This window comes from Vicia villosa, linkage group LG6 (genome assembly GCF_029867415.1).
Source record: "Vicia villosa cultivar HV-30 ecotype Madison, WI linkage group LG6, Vvil1.0, whole genome shotgun sequence".
NCBI lineage: Eukaryota > Viridiplantae > Streptophyta > Magnoliopsida > Fabales > Fabaceae > Vicia > Vicia villosa.
Genome location: NC_081185.1, coordinates 29,667,111 through 29,686,344, shown reverse-complemented (window position 1 = coordinate 29,686,344; position 19,234 = coordinate 29,667,111). Strand labels below are relative to the sequence as shown.

Genomic DNA, 19,234 nt, shown 5'->3' with positions numbered 1-19,234 from the left:
TCCACTTATTTTTAGGTTATATATTATGAGACTCTTAACATTGGCCAAACAGGGAATGGATAACACCTATTCACCAGCTTGAGGGGGAGTGTGGAAAATCTCACAGTATTTAAAGAAATTGATTTAGGGAGTTTGTAGTATCTTTCTTATTTATGTACATATTGATATGATTAGGAAAATCTCTTTAATTCTAGGGATATGTAATTAGAACAAAATAATTACTACTTCCTTAATTAGTATAGGAATGATGTATATATTTTATGTACCTTTCAATGTTTATAACGTGAGAAAATAATTTACTCAGACAAACCTGAGTTGAACGGTAAAGGGTGTTAAAGCTCAGGTTCCACAAACCATTACCCACGCTGTCTCGACTGCTAATAAATGCTAATTTCTGTAACCAATGGTTGTACCTGATTAGATGTATAGAAATTAAGAGTATCATTGACACAATTATTTGCCAAAATTTATGATCAACTTATGTAAAAAATCTATTATCACACTCGGAATGGTAGACGATTTCAAAAAAAAATTGTTGCTAACATCATTGCATATATCTGCAAGTTTTGATTTAACAAACAAAAAAAATTATATATGGATATAGATTATGTAACATGCCTTGAAAATGGGAAAAAGTTCCAAAATAACTGAGTAATTTTTCAATAAGACTTTTTTTTGTTGAAAATTAGGTAAATTATGTAAATTTCAATCATGTAATTAGCTACCACAAGCTAGGTTTTCAGTTGGCTCCTTATAGCTTATATTTGCAAGGCCAGGTTTTAAATGGAAAAGCAATGTCTCACAGCTCGGGAGCTATCATACCTGCTTGTAAAGAGAATATGTAAGTATCCTATGTTTGAACGATGCAAATAAATTATATTCATTACTATGCTAGAACTAATATTAGGGGAAGTTCAAGCACAAGAATTAAGGAAAATAGTTCAACACATAAGAGGAAATATGGAAAATAAGCATAGACAAGTCGAGTCCAATTGATTTGATATTTTTTGGACGTGTAAATAAATAAAAGATTAGAAAATTATCCTTATCAATTGTTATCCTATAAATGTATAGTGGAGTATAATGACCTTGCGAATGATGCACAAAGTATCAATTTGAGGACAGAATCGGAGAGAACAGTATAGCTTAAAAGCTTTATTAATACAAAGAAGTAACGAAGTGTTATCAAATTACATGCCAAAATATAGATTTTCAGCAAGAATATATAATAAGAGAATAAACAAAATAAATCACCTTTCAAATTCTTCTTTTTTGGTCCCATACACTCGAACAGTTCTTATCAAAGAAAGTGTTTCCTGAGCTACCTGTGATAGAAAATACAATAATAGTTAAAATAAGATTATGGTCAATATTTGAGAAATAGTATCTACAAGTAAGTATGTATACATCATTAGCACAAGCAGAGAAATCTTGGGTTAACTTTGCTGCTTTTCTTTGATACCTATTAAAACAACAAATACATTCTTTAGAAAGTCAGCATTGCCATTAGTTAGGCCAGAGACATGAATGACTGGCTAAAACATATAAAACATTGTTTACAGCTAAGGAAAAAAGAAGAATTATCAAGATAAAAAAAACAAGATGAACACAACTAGAATAGAGGCCAAGTTATCCTCTTAACAAGAAGACAATACAAAAAGAGAGAAACAAACAGACCCAAAGCAAAATTGTCGAGCCCCTTAAAATAAAGTCAAAAAAGCTACCAACGCTTACCTGCCATAAACCAGGAAAATTGCAGATAATACGGAACAAATCATCAGTGCAGATAATGCTAGAGGCCAAGATAAAACCAGTAAATTAATTATTGCTCCTGTTCCCTGGATATCAAAGAAATAACAGGTAATACACGGAAAATAATGCCATAAAATTTAACCAGAAAATTAATATGAAAATATTGAGACCTGCAAAGAGTTGCGTAATATTAACTGAAGATCATTTCCTATAACATGTGAAAGCTGTTGACAATCTGCTGCAAGCCTGCTTGTCAAGGTGCCAACTTTTTCTTTATCAAAATAGGATATGTCCTACATAATACATTATACATGCCTAGGGTAACTGATAGAATCTACTCTATAACTAATTTCAGATCTAGAATGCAAAAGAAGACTAAAACATAAATAACAACTTTTCTCTTACCTCATTCAATGACATACACAGCATATAAATACTACTAGGGTTTCTATCTACCCTAATGATTTGGGCCATGGGCCACTTCATTAAAACATAACATGGACTTAAATTAAAAGTTTGCATCATCTATTCTATTTTATAGTCTTTAAACCAAATGGGCTTCTTTTTGTCTCTGCTGGGTCTAACAATACTCCCGGGCCCAATGAGAACCTTGTCCTCAAGGTTCTGTGTAGTTGTACCGGCCCAAGTTGTAACAGGCCCAAAATGCTGTGAGTTGGGGAAAGTTACCGTTGGGTGTGTGGCTCTGTCTTTGGGAAATGGCAAGGGACGTGTGGCAGAATTATGTTGGATTGGGAAGTGGTGAGGGTGTGTTGTCTTGTTGAGGATGGGGAAAATCTGGATGTGTGGTTGAGATATGGGATAAGTAGATGAGGTTCGGCGGGAATCTAGGGCAAAAGCTCCTCGAGCCTTGTGTGGTACCGTAAACGAGGGAGTCACGTGGGCAGGCGTGGATATCTGGTCAAAAGGCAATGGGTTACAGCTGGAAGGAACTTTGGACGGTGAGGATGGTATCTTAAGGGTTGACGTGTTGGCTGGAGAATGAGAGGTGCTTTTGGGAAAGTGAGTTGAATCTGAAGACGTACTTAGTGAGATGGGTAGTAGTTTCTTTTTCACAAGTACCTTTTCTTCCTTCTCAGTTGTTTGTTGTTCTCTGAATATTTCATCTTCTAAACTTTCTGAACCATTCTTCTCCTTCTTTGATCTTTCCGAGTCCATTGCCTTTTCCTCTTTTTCTTCCAAACACTCCTCAGGGTTTAGAAAGAAAGATTCTGTGTGTGGTACAGGTAACGGTGGGGAACCAGATGTGGATGAGCCACCATAATATGGCCGGAGTAAAGAGACATGAACTACCGGATGAATACGCGAGGACGAAGGTAGATCTAGGAGATATGCAACGTTACCCACTCTCCTGATGATTTTGTATGGGCCAAAGAATCTTTTAGAAAGTTTTTGGGAAATTCTCTTAGAGACGGTGGTTTGGCGGTATGGTTGAAGTTTCAAAAGAACCAGATCCCCCACGTTAAAGGTAATGTCCATCCTTTTTGGGTTGACCTGTTTCTCCATCTGTATCTTGCTCTTCTGAAAGTTGGTTTTTAACTGTGTTAAAATTTCTTGCCTTAGATGCAGGGTCTCATGCAAGGTATCGTTGGGAGCCGATCGCGTGGTGTATTCCGGAATGGAAGGTGGATCTCTACCGTACAGAGCTTTGAAGGGAGACATCTTGATGGCCGTGTGGAAAGATGTATTGTACCAGTATTCGGCTAGGTGAAGAAATTTATACCAACGACGAGGATGATCGTTCACCAAGCAACGGAGGTATGTTTCTAACGACCTGTTCACAACTTCTGTTTGGCCATCTGTTTCCGGATGGTAGGAAGAGCTATATTTTAATGTTGTTCCTTGAATTTTGAAAAATTCTTTCCAGAATTGGCTTAGGAACAGTGGATCACGGTCTGAGATGATGGATTTGGGGATTCCATGTAGGCGGAATATCTCAACTGCGAAACGTGCAGCTAGATCTTTGGCGGTGTACTTTGACGGTAATGCGAGGAAGTGGACGTATTTTGTAAGTCTGTCACAGATCACCCAAACCACTGTATGTCCGTAAGAGGGAGGGAGATGTGTGATGAAGTCCATCGTGAGTTCATCCCAAACTCTATGTGGGACAGGTAAAGGTTGGATAAAGCCCTTTTTTTTCTGAGTTAGATATTTATTATGTTGACAAATATCGCACTTTTTAACCCATTCTTTCACTGCAAGGTTCATTCCCGGCCAAGAGAAGGAGGTTTTCAGTCGTGCCAGTGTAGCTTTGACGCCGGAGTGGCCAGCTGTGGGGGTGGCATGATATTCTCGGAGTATTTCCGTTCGCAGCTGTTGAATATCTGGTAAGTAGATGCTGTCTTTGTAAAATAGAAGCCCTTGTGAAAATTTGTATAAGTGTCCTTCTGAAGAGTTTTCCAAATGATGTTGAACAATATTCTGACCCACTGTATCTTTTGCATAAAACTGGCGGAGTGTGTCAAGAAGATTAGGGACTGGTGATGATAAAGAAAGCAGAAGGAAGGTAGCTTCGTGGAACTGTCTGCTCAAGGCGTCGGCAACTACATTGGATCTACCAGGTTTGTAAAAGATTTCAAAGTTAAATCCCTGTAATTTGGAGGCCCATTTCTGTTGTTCCGGCGTTTGAATCTTTTGTAACAGCAAATTTTTAAGACTTTTTTGGTCTGTATAAATATGGAACTTCTGACCAATAAGATATTGCCTCCATTTCTTTACAGCTTCTGTCACGGCAAACATCTCCCTAACGTAAACTGAAGCGGATTGCATGCGCCCACACATTTTCTTACTAAAGAAGGCAATCGGATGGGACTCCTGGGACAGCACTGCTCCAATGGCAACTCCGGAAGCATCAGTTTCAATTACGAAAATTTTTGTAAAGTCTGGTAAAACAAGGACCGGCATGTCGGTCATCTTGTTTTTAAGCTCTGTAAAGGCCCTCTGTGCCTCTGAACTCCAAGAAAATTTAGTGGAACGTAACAGGTCGGTGAGAGGAGCGGCGAGAGTGGCGTAATTTCTTACAAATCTTCTATAAAAACCGGTGAGCCCTAAAAAACCTCTGAGAGTCGTGAGAGAACGTGGAGGGGGCCATTCCAAAATGGCTCTCACCTTTTCTGGGTCAGGTGCTACGCCTTCTTTTGAAATAATGTGACCCAGATAATCAATGCTCTGAGCTGCAAAAACACATTTAGAAATTTTCGCAAAGAAAGAATTCTGGTAAAGTAACTGGAAAACAACCTGCAAATGATGTAAATGATCTGTGAAATTATTGCTGTAAATAAGTATATCATCAAAAAATACTAAAACGAACTGTCGCAAATAGGGACGGAGTAGGTCGTTCATAGCAGATTGAAAAGTTGATGGTGCGTTAGTGAGTCCGAAGGGCATTACAAGGAATTCATAATGCCCGTCGAAGGTGCGAAAAGCTGTTTTATGTGTGTCCTCTTTTGCAACCCGGATCTGGTGATATCCAGAGCGTAGATCTATCTTGGAGAAAATGGTAGCTGACCCTAGTTCATCAAGCAATTCATCAATAGTGGGGATGGGAAATTTGTCTTTTACTGTTACCGCATTTAGAGCCCGGTAGTCAACACAAAATCGCCACGTTCCATCTTTTTTTTTGACAAGGATTACTGGGGAAGAAAAAGGGCTAGTGCTAGGTACAATGGTTCCGCTTTGTAACATTTCTTCTATGAGGGCAGCCATAGCATCCTTTTGGGAGTGAGGGTAGCGATAAGGTTTCACGTTTATGGGAGTTGTGTTGGGTAATAAAGTGATGTGATGATCATGGGGTCTGTTTGGTGGTAGGGATGTGGGAATGTGAAAAATGGGTTCATAAGTTTGTATGAGTTTGGTGATGTCAGGATGTAAGTCTGTTGGGAGTAAGGACAAGGGTGAGTCATTTGGTAAAGTGGTTTGGTTTTGGGAAAGAATAGGTTGACAAAACATTAAGTGTAGCGAGGCAACTGAATCGGTATGGAGAAAGTGTCGGAATTGGTGTAAAGTGGATTGGGTGGGACTTTGTGTTGGATCACCTTTTAGTGTGATAGGCTTTTCGAAATGGGTAAAAGTGATGGATGGAATGGAGAAATCAGCCTGAATAGTTCCTAAGGTTCTTAGCCACGCCATGCCCAAGACAACATCTGCCCCTTCAATAGGAAGTAAGTAAAATGGGAGGGTGAAAGGTTTGTTTTGTAGCAGAATCTGAACATCCTCACAAATACCTTGACATTGTAAATGTGATCCATTACCAACCATAACGGAAAATTGAGATATCGGAGTGGTTGGAAGATTTAGGTGTTGAGCGATCCTTGGTTGTAAAATGTTGTGTGTGCTGCCAGTATCCACTAGGACCATAACGGAAAGTCCACCAATTTTTCCTTTAAATTTAAGTGTTTGGGGTGAAAATTGCCCTGTGAGAGCATGAGTGGACAATTGAAAATATGTGTCAACCAAGGCTGACTCATTCTCATTGTCAGCAGATTCGGTTTCCATTGGTATATCTAGGTTGTCATCATCAGCTAGCAGTAACAGAAATCTTGAAGTAGAGCATTTGTGACCCACAACAAATTTTTCATCACAATTGAAGCATAAACCTTGGGCTCTTCTTTCTTGTAATTGGGTTTGGGATAACTTTCGGATAGGTAGTTTTGAGGGCAAAGTAGAAGGTGGTTGTTTGACGATGGGGTTAAGGGATAACGGGTTGCTGTTTGGTTGTTTTTGGGTGGAGGGATAGGTGGGTTTGCCATAGGATGGAGCAAAGGGTTTTGAGAATTTGGGTCGAGACTCCATGATTTTGGACTCTATTAATTTTGCTAGTCCAATTGCTTGAGATATGTTACTCGGTTTCAAGATAGCAAGCTCATGATGAATATCTGAATTTAAACCGGAAATAAAACAATTTAAAATTGCTGATGGGGGTAGTCCTACAACCTGGTTGCCAAGTTTCTCAAATCTAGTTTGGTAATCAACCACACTACCATCTTGTCTTAATTTAAAAAGCTCAGCTTGATGATTTTCAAAAGTGGAAGGACCAAAACGTAATTCGAGGGCTTTTGTAAAAGAATACCAATCAGTTAACAATTGATTATGATGCATCCACTTAAACCAGCCTAAAGCATCACCCTTCATATAAAATGAAATCATTGACAAACGATTTTCTGGTGGAAGATTGTAAAAACTAAAATATTGGTCAGCTTGAAATAGCCATTCAAGGGGATTAGATCCATCAAAAAGAGCCAGCTCAAGTTTTGGGGAACGAAAAGTGGGTAAAAGTGGGATTTGTGATAGGTTCGGAATTTGTGTGTGGGTGTTAAAGCTGGCCTGTTGGGACTGGTTCGGTGAGAAATTAGTGTGTGGGTATGGTGGTGGTGGTTGGGCTGTGTTGGCATACTGGTGTGGGGTATTGATAGCAGTGTGAGTGGGGATAAAGGGCTGGGTAGTGGCATGCTGAGCAGGAGTGTGAAGAGGTGTAGAAACCATGGGTATTGGGATAGTGGGGATATTTGGGGAAGGAGGAATGGATTGTGTCATACCTGAAGTTTGGAAAGTTGCGCTTCCAACAGGTTGAGGAAGCTCACGTTGCAGCTGCAGCGTTTGGAGAAGAGAGACAATCGAATCATACCGCTGAGTCTCTATTTGAGATTCGTTGTCCAATCTGGATTTGAGCTCCCGCAGCTCTTCATGTGTGCTGAAGAAGCGCTCATCAAGCTGCTGTTGCGTTTCATTTAGAGCAGCATCGAGATGCATACGGGAGGTCTGAACTGCAGTAGCAATAGCTTCATCTATGACCTCTTTGTTGGCTGTGTTGGTTGGCTTTGGTGGAGCCATGGGAGGGTTGAATCAAGGGAAGAAAGCACCAATGATAGAATCTACTCTATAACTAATTTCAGATCTAGAATGCAAAAGAAGACTAAAACATAAATAACAACTTTTCTCTTACCTCATTCAATGACATACACAGCATATAAATACTACTAGGGTTTCTATCTACCCTAATGATTTGGGCCATGGGCCACTTCATTAAAACATAACATGGACTTAAATTAAAAGTTTGCATCATCTATTCTATTTTATAGTCTTTAAACCAAATGGGCTTCTTTTTGTCTCTGCTGGGTCTAACAGTAACCATAAGAAAAGCAGAGAGGCGATACAAGTAAATAAATAAAGAAAAAAAGCTAAAGAACATCTTTGCTAGCCCAGTATATTTTTGTTTCGTAAAACATATACCTGAAAAAGAATGGCTGTATACAAGTTTTCTCGGAGACGCTTTACCTGAAACATGACAGGGAGAATGGGATGATGTGCTCTGAACTAGATAACACTGATATTATAATTCTAATTACTATCCGTTAGGATATTATTGTGCTGATTTAATCATTTCTTTCTTATGCAATCCAATATGACGCGATAAAAGATTTTATCTGTCTTTCCAGATGTATTCATAGTTTTTAAATAAGGAGATTATTTAGGAAACTAATGATTGAAGATCTATTTTTATGGAGAAGTTTTAGCAGATTTTTAGCAGCAATACTGACAAGAAATTCAGTTTCAAGTAACACCAATAATAGTACTTGATAGAAAAAGCAGCAATCAGTATTGGAGTTTAGAGGAGGGTCATCTTATAAAATATCTCCAAGTTATAAACAAGGAATACACTCTACAATAAAAGTAAAAACTAAAATATAAGTCATAGAATATAGAAAAATAACTTTGGATAAAAATGCTCAAAACATCCTCTATTTGTGGTAAAACACTAGTCTGAAATCATCTTATGCTTTGTTCGGAGTTTAGAGGAGGGAAGGGCTTTTAAGGGAGGGAAGTAGAGGAAACAATAGAGAAATCTTTCACATTTTTAAGAGTGTCTATTTGTCTAGAATGATAAATGAATATTTATGATTAATATATTTTTAATTTTAAAAGTATTATAACATATATTAGAGTTGAAGAATTTATCTCAACAATTTTTTAATTCCCTCACTTTGGGAGATTTTATATTATGAAAAAAAAAAAAACAGCCCCTTATTGATCCGATGACTCATTGACTATATCTTCCAGCATAAAATTCACAAAGATACAAAGCAATGGCATAGGTGGGATAAAAAACTCTAGCATACAAAGTTGACACATCCAAAACATTAATTGAAATTAGTTGAGATCAAAAACCACTCACCAAGGTTACATTCAAAATTCCAAAGCAGCCACTTCGCAAACCACTGAAATTCAAATGAGAGAACCAAATAACCACCCACTCAATCTGAATACTAAATATATACTGACAAATAGACCACATCAAAAGGAAATTAATTTTGAGGCAAGCATTCCTTGTTTGAATAATAGTTTAATAGAGTAGTTCATTATATATATGCCTTTGTATTATCTTTCTATTCTGTTATACTGAGCTGTCAGTTTGTTACAACAGAATCTGCTGGTTTGTTAGGCTTGCTTTGCTATATATAGCAAGCCCCTTGTATCATTGTTATTCATTCAATACAATGCGAGTTTCTTCCCTTACTTCAATTCTCTCTATTTTACCAAACTCTATCATGGTATCAGAGCTTAATTTTTTTTTTCGATCCATGGAGTCTCTTTTTCCTTCTTCTCAGGTGAAGCTATCTCACCTTATTTCTGTTAAGCTTGATGACAAGAATTTCAAACAATGGAAGCAGCAAATCGATGGTGTCGTTCGTGGTCATCGTCTTCAACGGTTTGTTACCGTTCCGGTGATTCCACCACCGTCCCCTTCAGATCCTGCATCTCACGGTGCGTTTCTTGAGTGGGAGCAACAGGATGCTCTCATCTGCACCTGGCTTCTTTCTACTATCTCCGATGCGCTTCTTCCAAAGCTTGTTGAGTGTAAGCATATGGGTTTATCACCTAGCATATGGGTTGTGTGTATTAAGAATCCGGAGATTATTAGCCTCTCTTACTTTTCCACTATTAAGGGGTCTGGTTACTTAAGGACAAGCTCCTTTATTTAAGACAAGATCCTTGTATAGTCTAGAGTGCGGTTTGGTTTTGTGCCTTGGATATCCCATTATATAGCTTTCCAAAAAGTGACTAAAATTTATGTTAGACAGAGAGATTAAGCTCTATAAGAATTACCTGCATATCCCTGAAGTGAAACATAGAAGAACCAAAAACATTGCATTCCTAGAGAATGCCGCAGTCTTGCCACTTTGTGCCGAAAATATTGATGCTGCCAGAATACTTGGCATGGTGATCTCTGAAAGCTGCAGCAGCAGATATAAAAAATGGTAAGCAATAAATGTTGATATTAATACAATTGAACAGAACATAAGAGAGATGATGAAGCTACAGTGTTAGACATATATTATGCCGCATCTGTCACTGAAATTATCATTGAAGCGCCATTCTTAGAGCCATATGAAGTTCCTAGGTTAAAGTTCATGCAAAGCAGAGCTTTGCATGAACTTTAGCGTATTCCTTCACACCGGTCTTACATCTTTGTAACCAAAGATTAAAAACAAGATTAGATTTAGAATATAACTGTGAAGCAACTTAGAGAATTCACTTATGATCGATCAAATGAAAATCGAACTGGTGACTTGTCAGAGCTTATGACCAAGCCTAATTACTTAAGTGACTAGGCTAAGGCATTTTAAACCTTTTGAAAAACCCATTAAGCTAAAAAAGGTGATGATTTAGGCCATCAAAAATATTTTCGCTTTAACATGTAAGTCTTATGTAAAAGTAAATAATACAGTATTATCGTTATTGTTGTTGGTTTTAAATTACATCATTTTAATACATCTATTAATTATACATTTGTTTTCCTGTATAAAAACATTGGCTCGTTGGCAACCATTAAGGCATGTCAAAACAGTGATTGTCTTTGTGTATTTTAGGAAGGTTTATATTTGTAGTAATTCTGTAACAGCTGTATCTTGCTAATTACTAGGTTTATTTATTTAGGATCAATCCCATAATCACAAGGATTTGTTTCCTTAGAACTAGCTGTCCATATTTCCTAAAATAGCCTGCAGGTTGATGTATATATATATATATATATATATATATATATATATATATATATATATATATATATATATATATATATATATATATAGGTCCAGTGACCTCATAACAGAATACACCGGTCTTACATCTTTGTAACCAAAGATTAAAAACAAGATTAGATTTAGAATATAACTGTGAAGCAACTTAGAGAATTCACTTATGATCGATCAAATGAAAATCGAACTGGTGACTTGTCAGAGCTTATGACCAAGCCTAATTACTTAAGTGACTAGGCTAAGGCATTTTAAACCTTTTGAAAAACCCATTAAGCTAAAAAAGGTGATGATTTAGGCCATCAAAAATATTTTCGCTTTAACATGTAAGTCTTATGTAAAAGTAAATAATACAGTATTATCGTTATTGTTGTTGGTTTTAAATTACATCATTTTAATACATCTATTAATTATACATTTGTTTTCCTGTATAAAAACATTGGCTCGTTGGCAACCATTAAGGCATGTCAAAACAGTGATTGTCTTTGTGTATTTTAGGAAGGTTTATATTTGTAGTAATTCTGTAACAGCTGTATCTTGCTAATTACTAGGTTTATTTATTTAGGATCAATCCCATAATCACAAGGATTTGTTTTCTTAGAACTAGCTGTCCATATTTCCTAAAATAGCCTGCAGGTTGATGTGTATATATATATATATAGGTCCAGTGACCTCATAACAGAATACACAAGAATATTATTTCTTCTAAATTTGATATGGTATCAGAGCTCCTGATCCTTGGGAGCCTCTGACCGTGTAAACCCTAAGTTGCAGCCTTCATTGCTGCGCTACCTTTAACCTTTGTCGCAGCCTTCATTGCAGCGCAGCCTTCTCTACCTTGATCGCACCTAGTCATGGCTGAGATCGTGAATCCTAGTCTGGAAACTGGGGACAGACCCCAGCCTGCTGGAGAATTGCAGAATGTTCATTCTGCTTATCGGTTAAATGGGAAGAATTATCTCAAATGGTCTCAACTCATTAGGACCATCTTGAAAGGAAAAGGAAAGGTCAGTCACCTGACTGATAGTGCACCTGCTGAAACAGATCCCAAGTTCAAATCATGGGATGAAGAAGACTCCATGATCATGGCGTGGCTGTGGAATTCAATGGTCCCAGAAATTAGTGATACCTGTATGTTCCTTAAATCAGCAAAGGAAATTTGGGAGGCAGTAGAACAAACGTATTCTAAGGCCAAGGATGCTGCTTAAATTTATGATGTAAAGGTGAAAACTGTGGCTGCCAAACAGGGAAACAGATCCGTTACAGAATATGCTAATCAACTCAAGTCTCTATGGATGGAATTGGACCACTATCGAGTTATAAAAGCAAAATGTTCAGAAGACTCGGCAATCCTTAAGGAGTATATTGAACAAGATAGAGTCTATGATTTTTTGGTAGGGTTGAATACTGAATATGACCAGGTCCGAATCCAAATCTTGGGAAAAGAGAAAGTCCCAGGGCTTAATGAAGTGGTAGCCATTGTCCGGAGTGAAGAAAGCAGGAGAGGACTGATGCTGGAGACCTCAATAACTGAAAGCTCTGCAACGATAGCTGAAGAAGGAACAATCATGGTTGCTAACCAAAGGAGAAGCGGGGTTCCCGATATGGAGAAAATACACGAGCATATCTGGTGTACCCACTGTAACAAGCCGCGTCACACATGGGAGAAGTGCTGGAAATTACATGGGAAACCCCCAAGCCGGGAATGGGGGCCGAAAGGAGGCCCTCCCAAAAAAGGAGGGCAAGGGCAAGCACACATCAGTCATGGACAGAGTGAAGGATCTGGCCAGCTGAATCATGAAGAGATAGAACGGGTAAGATCCTTCCTTAGTAAATTGGAGAAGCCCACAGGTACATGCTCCTTAACATATTCTGGTAAGTTTCCACTTTCTTTTGGATTTAATGTTTTAGATACACCATTTACACATTACTGGATATTAGACTCTGGAGCCACTGACCATATGACCCCTCTACCCAAATATTTCTCCACATATTCCCCATGTCCTAGCAATAAGAAAATTTCCACAGCAGATGGAACCCTTATGACTGCAGCAGGACAAGGAGAGGTCCAAATAAACCCATCCATAACATTAAAAAATGTCCTTCATGTCCCTAAATTGTCCACCAATCTGATTTCTATACAAAAACTCACAAAAGATCTCTCATGTAATGCTGTTTTTCATAACAACTCTTGTATACTGCAGGACAAGAACTCGGGGAGGACGATTGGACATGCTAGAATGGAATGGCCTATACTTCATGGAAGATCCTAATCTGCCTACCAAGAGCTGCTCTCTCATATCTGAATCCACCATGACCAACAAAGAGAAAGTTCAACTATACCATTGTTGGCTAGGACACCCTTCATTTCGAGTTGTAAAAGTGCTTTTTCCTTTCTTGTTTAAAAATTTAAATGTGGAGAGTCTCCATTGCGATGTGTGTGAGCTTGCTAAACACAAGCGTGTACCTTTTCCCATTAGCAATAAAGTGAGTCCTTTCCCTTTTTTTCTTGTTCACACTGATGTATGGGGTCCTGCTCACGTTCCTAATATCTCAGGTGCTAAATGGTTTTTAACCTTTATAGATGATTGTACCCGGGTGACTTGGGTTTTTCTATTAAAACAAAAATCTGAAGTTACCTCTGTGTTTTTCCAGTTTGTCTCAATGATTAAAAATCAATTTGGGGTCGGTATCAAAAGAATTAGGTCTGATAATGCCAAGGATTATTTTAACCTAGAACTAAATTCCTTTTTCCAAAAGGAAGGGATAATCCATGAGTCCTCATGTGTGAACACACCCCAACAGAATGGGATTGCAGAAAGAAAAAATGGGCACCTATTAGATCAAACTAGAGCTCTACTTTTTCAAAACCATGTTCATAAGAGATTTTGGGGGGAAGCCCTTCTTACTGCCAACTATCTAATCAATAGGTTACCCACTAAAATCTTAGACTCAAAAAGTCCCATGGAAGTCCTAACCTCATTCTACCCACACTTAGATCCCACAAATAAACTCCAACCTAGAATATTTGGGTGTGTATCCTTTGTACATGTTCATAGTAATGAAAGGAGAAAATTGGACCCTAGGGCTGTCAAATGTGTGTTCTTAGGGTACTCTACCACACAAAAGGGATACAAATGTTTTCAACCCCAATCAAAAAAATTCTATGTGTCAAGAGATGTTACCTTCAACGAACGAGAGAGCTACTTCAAGCAGCCTCATCTTCAGGGGGAGAATGTAAAAGAGGAAGATGAGACCCTCATGCTTCCAAATATGGCATTTGGACCAGAAATTGAGACAAATGGCACTGCTGTCCCTGAAATTGAACCAACAGCAGGACCTGCACTTGAATCAACAGCAGGACCTGCACTTGAAACAACAGCAGAACCAACAGCAAGACCTGCACCAGAACCTACACCTGAACCTGCACCTAATGGTGGGAAATTTGGGAAAAATCTGGTATATTCAAGGAGAGAAAAGGCCATTCTAGAATCTGGCAATGTCCAAGAGTCCAGCCCATCATCACTGCATGAGGTAACACTTTCGAATCCTATAAACTCCAATGATTCTAATGAGTTTGTTTCTGAAAATTTTGAAAATTTAGAAGCACAGATGGACCAAAATCTAGACCTACCCATTGCCCTTAGAAAGGGAACTAGAACATGCACCCAACAACCACTTTACCCACTATCAAATTTCTTATCCTTTGATAAATTCTCACCTACCCATAAAACCTTCCTCACAAACCTCAACTCCACACACACACCTTCCTCTGTATCTGAAGCATTATCTGACAGGAAATGGAAACAAGCCATGGATATGGAAATGGAGGCGTTAAGCAAGAATAGGACCTGGGAACTTGTCACCCTACCCACTGGAAAAAAACCAATAGGATGCAAGTGGGTATATACAGTAAAGTACAGGGCTGATGGGACCATTGAACGTTACAAGGCAAGATTAGTGGCCAAAGGCTTCACTCAAACCTATGGAATTGATTACTTGGAGACATTTTCCTTGGTTGCTAAGATGAACACGGTCAGAGTAATATTGTCATTAGCAGCAAATCATGATTGGGACCTGCAGCAGTTTGATGTGAAGAATGCTTTTTTACATGGAGACCTTGAAGAAGAAATATACATGGAGTTGCCCCCTGGTTACAATGGTCAGGTGGTTGCTGGAACTGTTTGTAAGTTAAGAAAGGCTCTATATGGGCTGAAACAATCCCCAAGAGCGTGGTTTGGAAGGTTCACCAAAGTTATGACAGGTCTGGGCTACAAACAGAGCCAAGGGGATCATACATTATTTATCAAACATTCAGTTTCAGGGGGGTAACAATTTTATTGGTGTATGTAGATGATATTATAGTAAGTGGGGATGACAAAAAGGAGCAGCAAGTGTTAAGTGAATGCCTTGCCAAGGAATTTGAGATCAAGACATTAGGGAGACTTAAATATTTTTTGGGAATTGAAGTGGCTCATTCCAAGAAAGGAATCTTCATATCTCAACAAAAGTATATCACAGACTTGCTTAAAGAAACAGGTAAGACAGCCTGCAGACCAGCAAGTACCCCAGTTGACCCAAATATAAAGTTGGGAAGTGCGGAGGAGGATATTGCCGTGGACAAGGAAATGTATCAAAGACTTGTGGGCAGACTTATTTACTTATCTCACACTAGACCAGACATTGCTTTTGTTGTAAGTCTAGTCAGCCAGTTTATGCACCAACCAAAGGAAGCACATTTACAAGCTGCTCTTAGAATTGTCCAGTATTTGAAAGGGACCCCAGGAAGAGGGATTTTGTTCAAACGAAACAAGAGTGTAAGTCTTGAAGCATATACGGATGCGGACTATGCGGGGTCAGTGGTAGATAGAAGATCAACTACTGGATACTGCACCTTCCTTGGTGGAAACCTCGTGACTTGGAAGAGCAAAAAGCAGAGTGTAGTAGCTAGATCGAGCGCCGAAGCAGAATTTCGAGCAATGGCCCAAGGAATATGTGAACTTCTATGGCTGAAGATTATATTGGAAGACTTGAAGATAAGATGGGATGAACCTATGAGGTTATATTGTGACCACAAATCTGCAATTAGTATAGCCCACAACCCGGTGCAGCATGATAGAACTAAACATATCGAGGTTGACAGACACTTTATCAAAGAAAAACTTGACAGTGGCATGATTTGCACACCATATGTATCCACTCAGAATCAGCTTGCAGACATACTCACCAAGGGGCTGAACTGTATTAACTTTGAAAGAATTATATCCAAGTTGGGAATGGAAAACACCTATTCACCAGCTTGAGGGGGAGTGTCAAAACAGTGATTGTCTTTGTGTATTTTAGGAAGGTTTATATTTGTAGTAATTCTGTAACAGCTGTATCTTGCTAATTACTAGGTTTATTTATTTAGGATCAATCTCATAATCACAAGGATTTGTTTCCTTAGAACTAGTTGTCCATATTTCCTAAAATAGCCTGCAGGCTGATGTATATATATATATAGGTCCAGTGACCTCATAACAGAATACACAAGAATATTATTTCTTCTAAATTTGATAAGGCATGTAAAGCTGTTGCCTATTTAAAGAAGTAAAAGGGTACACCAAGATTTCTCTTTGCAAGAGAAAATCAAACCAACTACTATTAGAACCACGGTGAACTTTCACATGCTGCTTCCAACAAAGTTGCAAAGGTATACTCTTTGCAAGAGAAAATCAAACCAACTACTTTAAGTACCATGATGAACTTTCACAAGCTCCTTCCAACAAGGTTGCAAAGATATTTGGTCAGGTGTTGTCCTTTGCTTGAAACAACCAATTTAATTGTGTGATCGGGGTTGGTGACTCAACATTGACGATAGTTGATCAACAAGACTACTAAAAAGGAAAACTAACTTAACTTAAGTGGGACATGTCACCTATGACAGGTAGTGTGATGAGATCAATGACTATTGAGACAAGGCACAGAGCAGATTGTGACAAGAGTGTCTTAAACAAATTATCGACTAACAAACTTGAATAAAAATATGTGCGAAATCGGACCAGAAAGAAATGCGCACTAACATGACATTAATACTGCACCAAATAAACATGCAGAACACTTGCAGTCTCTAGAATGGACAAAAAATGAGTAAAAAGTAAACAAGGTGTAAACGTATCTAACACAGAGAGATCCAAGTACCAAAACAGTGCTGACATTAATCAACTCGAAAACAAAGATGTTTGAACACATGCCCAAATTTAAAAACTGATAGTAGATCCAGAACCACGACAGAAAAACGATTAGATCAAAAAACTTCATCGTAAGACAACAGAACGTACGCACATTCGTGACAATTGACAATGGCATGTGAGTGAAAATGAGGAGGTTGTTGGAGTGTTGTGAGTGTGCATGGGACAGCGAATGATGATGGCGCTTCAGTGAATGGCCAATATGACCCCGGTGTTGGCACCCAGCAACCAAACTAGGAAAAATAAACCAGGTTTAGCCTTGACGGTGGCTGACCCAAGGACAATGGACTTGGATTTTGAACCTTGATGTGAAAAGAGAAAACTAGTACTCCTTCTGTCCCAAAATAAATGTCACATTTGAAAGAAAAAAAATTGTCCCAAAATACTTGTCACTTTACATTATCAATACAATTTTATATTTAATCCTTCAATTATACCCTCTAATAAATACTCTTAATTTATTGTTTTCTCATTTAATATTAATATTATTTCGGATACACCAATAATTAATGAGGATAATTTGGTAAAATCACCATTCTCTCTTTCATTTATTACTGTTTCTTAATATGTGTGATGTGTGCCATTGTGATAAATAATTTGAGACGGAGGGAGTATTATATTCCCAACCATTTGAAAACTCTGCAAAGAAAAAGTGGCGGGGCGGTTCAAAGAGGATCCGACCAAGCTCTAATACCATGTTGAGTTTATGATTATGTGTCTAAATCAGAGTACACTCGCCTCTATTTATTTATAATAGAAATACAAAATAAATACAATAAATATTGATTGCTACGATTTACTAATTATAATCCTAAAAATAAATATTAGAATTAGATTTTTTTGATTCTAATAGTTACATAGATTGATTTCCTTTGAAACACAAGCCGAGAATATACAGCATTTCATAGACAAAGTTAGTGTATAGAAAAACAATTGTTTCCCAAATTGCAATAACCAGACAATTAAATATGTATTTCAAAGATTGAAAATAACATTGAATCTTAAACTTTTGACTGTTTGAATTTTTGAAAAACTCACAGCAGCAATGACAAGGGACACAAATGCGACGACTGCAACCCACCGCTCATCGGAAACTAGCTCCAACATTCGTCGGAGAGCAAGCTTAGCCTCCGTCAGTTCTGCGGGGTCATCCCGGTGCTTCGGTAATGACCACCAATCGCCTCCTGGTAAAATGGAAACAATGAACTCGACCCCATGGAAACTAGAAGCATCATATGAAGCGCGACGGGTTTTAAGGCTCCTGACGCTGTTGATTTTGGATACGGGGAAGGAGAAGAGAAAACGGGATTGGGGTTTGTAGTGGTTGGAAGTGAAGGTATGGAATTTGTGAATGTTGGAGTGTGGGTAAGGAAGTGAATTTGAAATGGAGGAAGAGGATGACATGGTTATTGCACATGCCAACTTATGTCTTCCATGTGGAAGTGATATTGTTCTCTAGAGTAGACCACTATGTATAGGTTGTAGTTTTTACAAAGTTAGATATCATTTTTAAGTCTCCTACCTCTATTTTTGGGTCTATTTTGATTTTTTTTAAGTGGCCACTTTGATCTTTTGCCTTTTCAAAGAGAGTCACGTAAGTCTTTATCATCAAAAATCTATAAACAGACCAAATATGTCTTACGTGGCATTTGAGGTGGAATTGCTTCTTTTTCACCTTCTTCTTCACTGCAAACTCTGAATCACTACCAATTAGCAGACCCTAATTTGAAATTAGGCATCAATTCCCTAAACAAAATCGAAATCGAAACAATTGGTGCCATAATCATGAGTTATGGATATGGTTCATCTTTAACAGCGAAAAATAAGAGGGTTCAAAGTGTTGATTTGTAGGTTTATAGATGTTCTGATCTTCGATGGAAACATTGTTGTCGGTGTGGAGACGTTGTTGTTCGAAGGGCAAGAACAATCAACAACTATTTTTTGAGGTTTCCGACATTTTAAGGTAAGGTGAAATGTAAATATTATAGGTTAAACATTGTTAGATGACGACAACTTATTTAGAGGGGGTGAATAGATCCCTAAGTTAAAATTTGATTTTAAAACTGTTTTTGAAACGTGCAAAAATTTTGGCAAGCTGAATATTTAGCCTAGATTGAACAAGTCGTCTAAACTGAACCTGATTATTGGAAACTCGGATATGTGCAATACCCTATGGAATGTATAACAATGATAAACAACTAA

General features: G+C 38.0%; 1 protein-coding gene across 1 annotated transcript in view; it reads right to left on the bottom strand.

Annotated features, from left to right (window-relative positions):
- Positions 1-18,524, bottom strand: part of LOC131609061 (ABC transporter B family member 26, chloroplastic-like) — a 30,029-nt gene extending 11,505 nt beyond the window's left edge. The window contains exons 1-9 of the mRNA XM_058880693.1: positions 18,071-18,524; positions 9,874-10,001; positions 8,942-8,984; positions 7,999-8,043; positions 1,923-2,045; positions 1,735-1,838; positions 1,408-1,462; positions 1,255-1,325; positions 311-413 (exon numbers count right to left, since the gene is read on the bottom strand). Coding sequence (XP_058736676.1) covers positions 311-413; positions 1,255-1,325; positions 1,408-1,462; positions 1,735-1,838; positions 1,923-2,045; positions 7,999-8,043; positions 8,942-8,984; positions 9,874-10,001; positions 18,071-18,436 — 1,038 coding nt within the window. The 5' untranslated portion in view covers positions 18,437-18,524. The remainder of the gene's footprint in view (positions 1-310; positions 414-1,254; positions 1,326-1,407; positions 1,463-1,734; positions 1,839-1,922; positions 2,046-7,998; positions 8,044-8,941; positions 8,985-9,873; positions 10,002-18,070) is intronic.
- Positions 18,525-19,234: the final 710 nt, after the last annotated feature.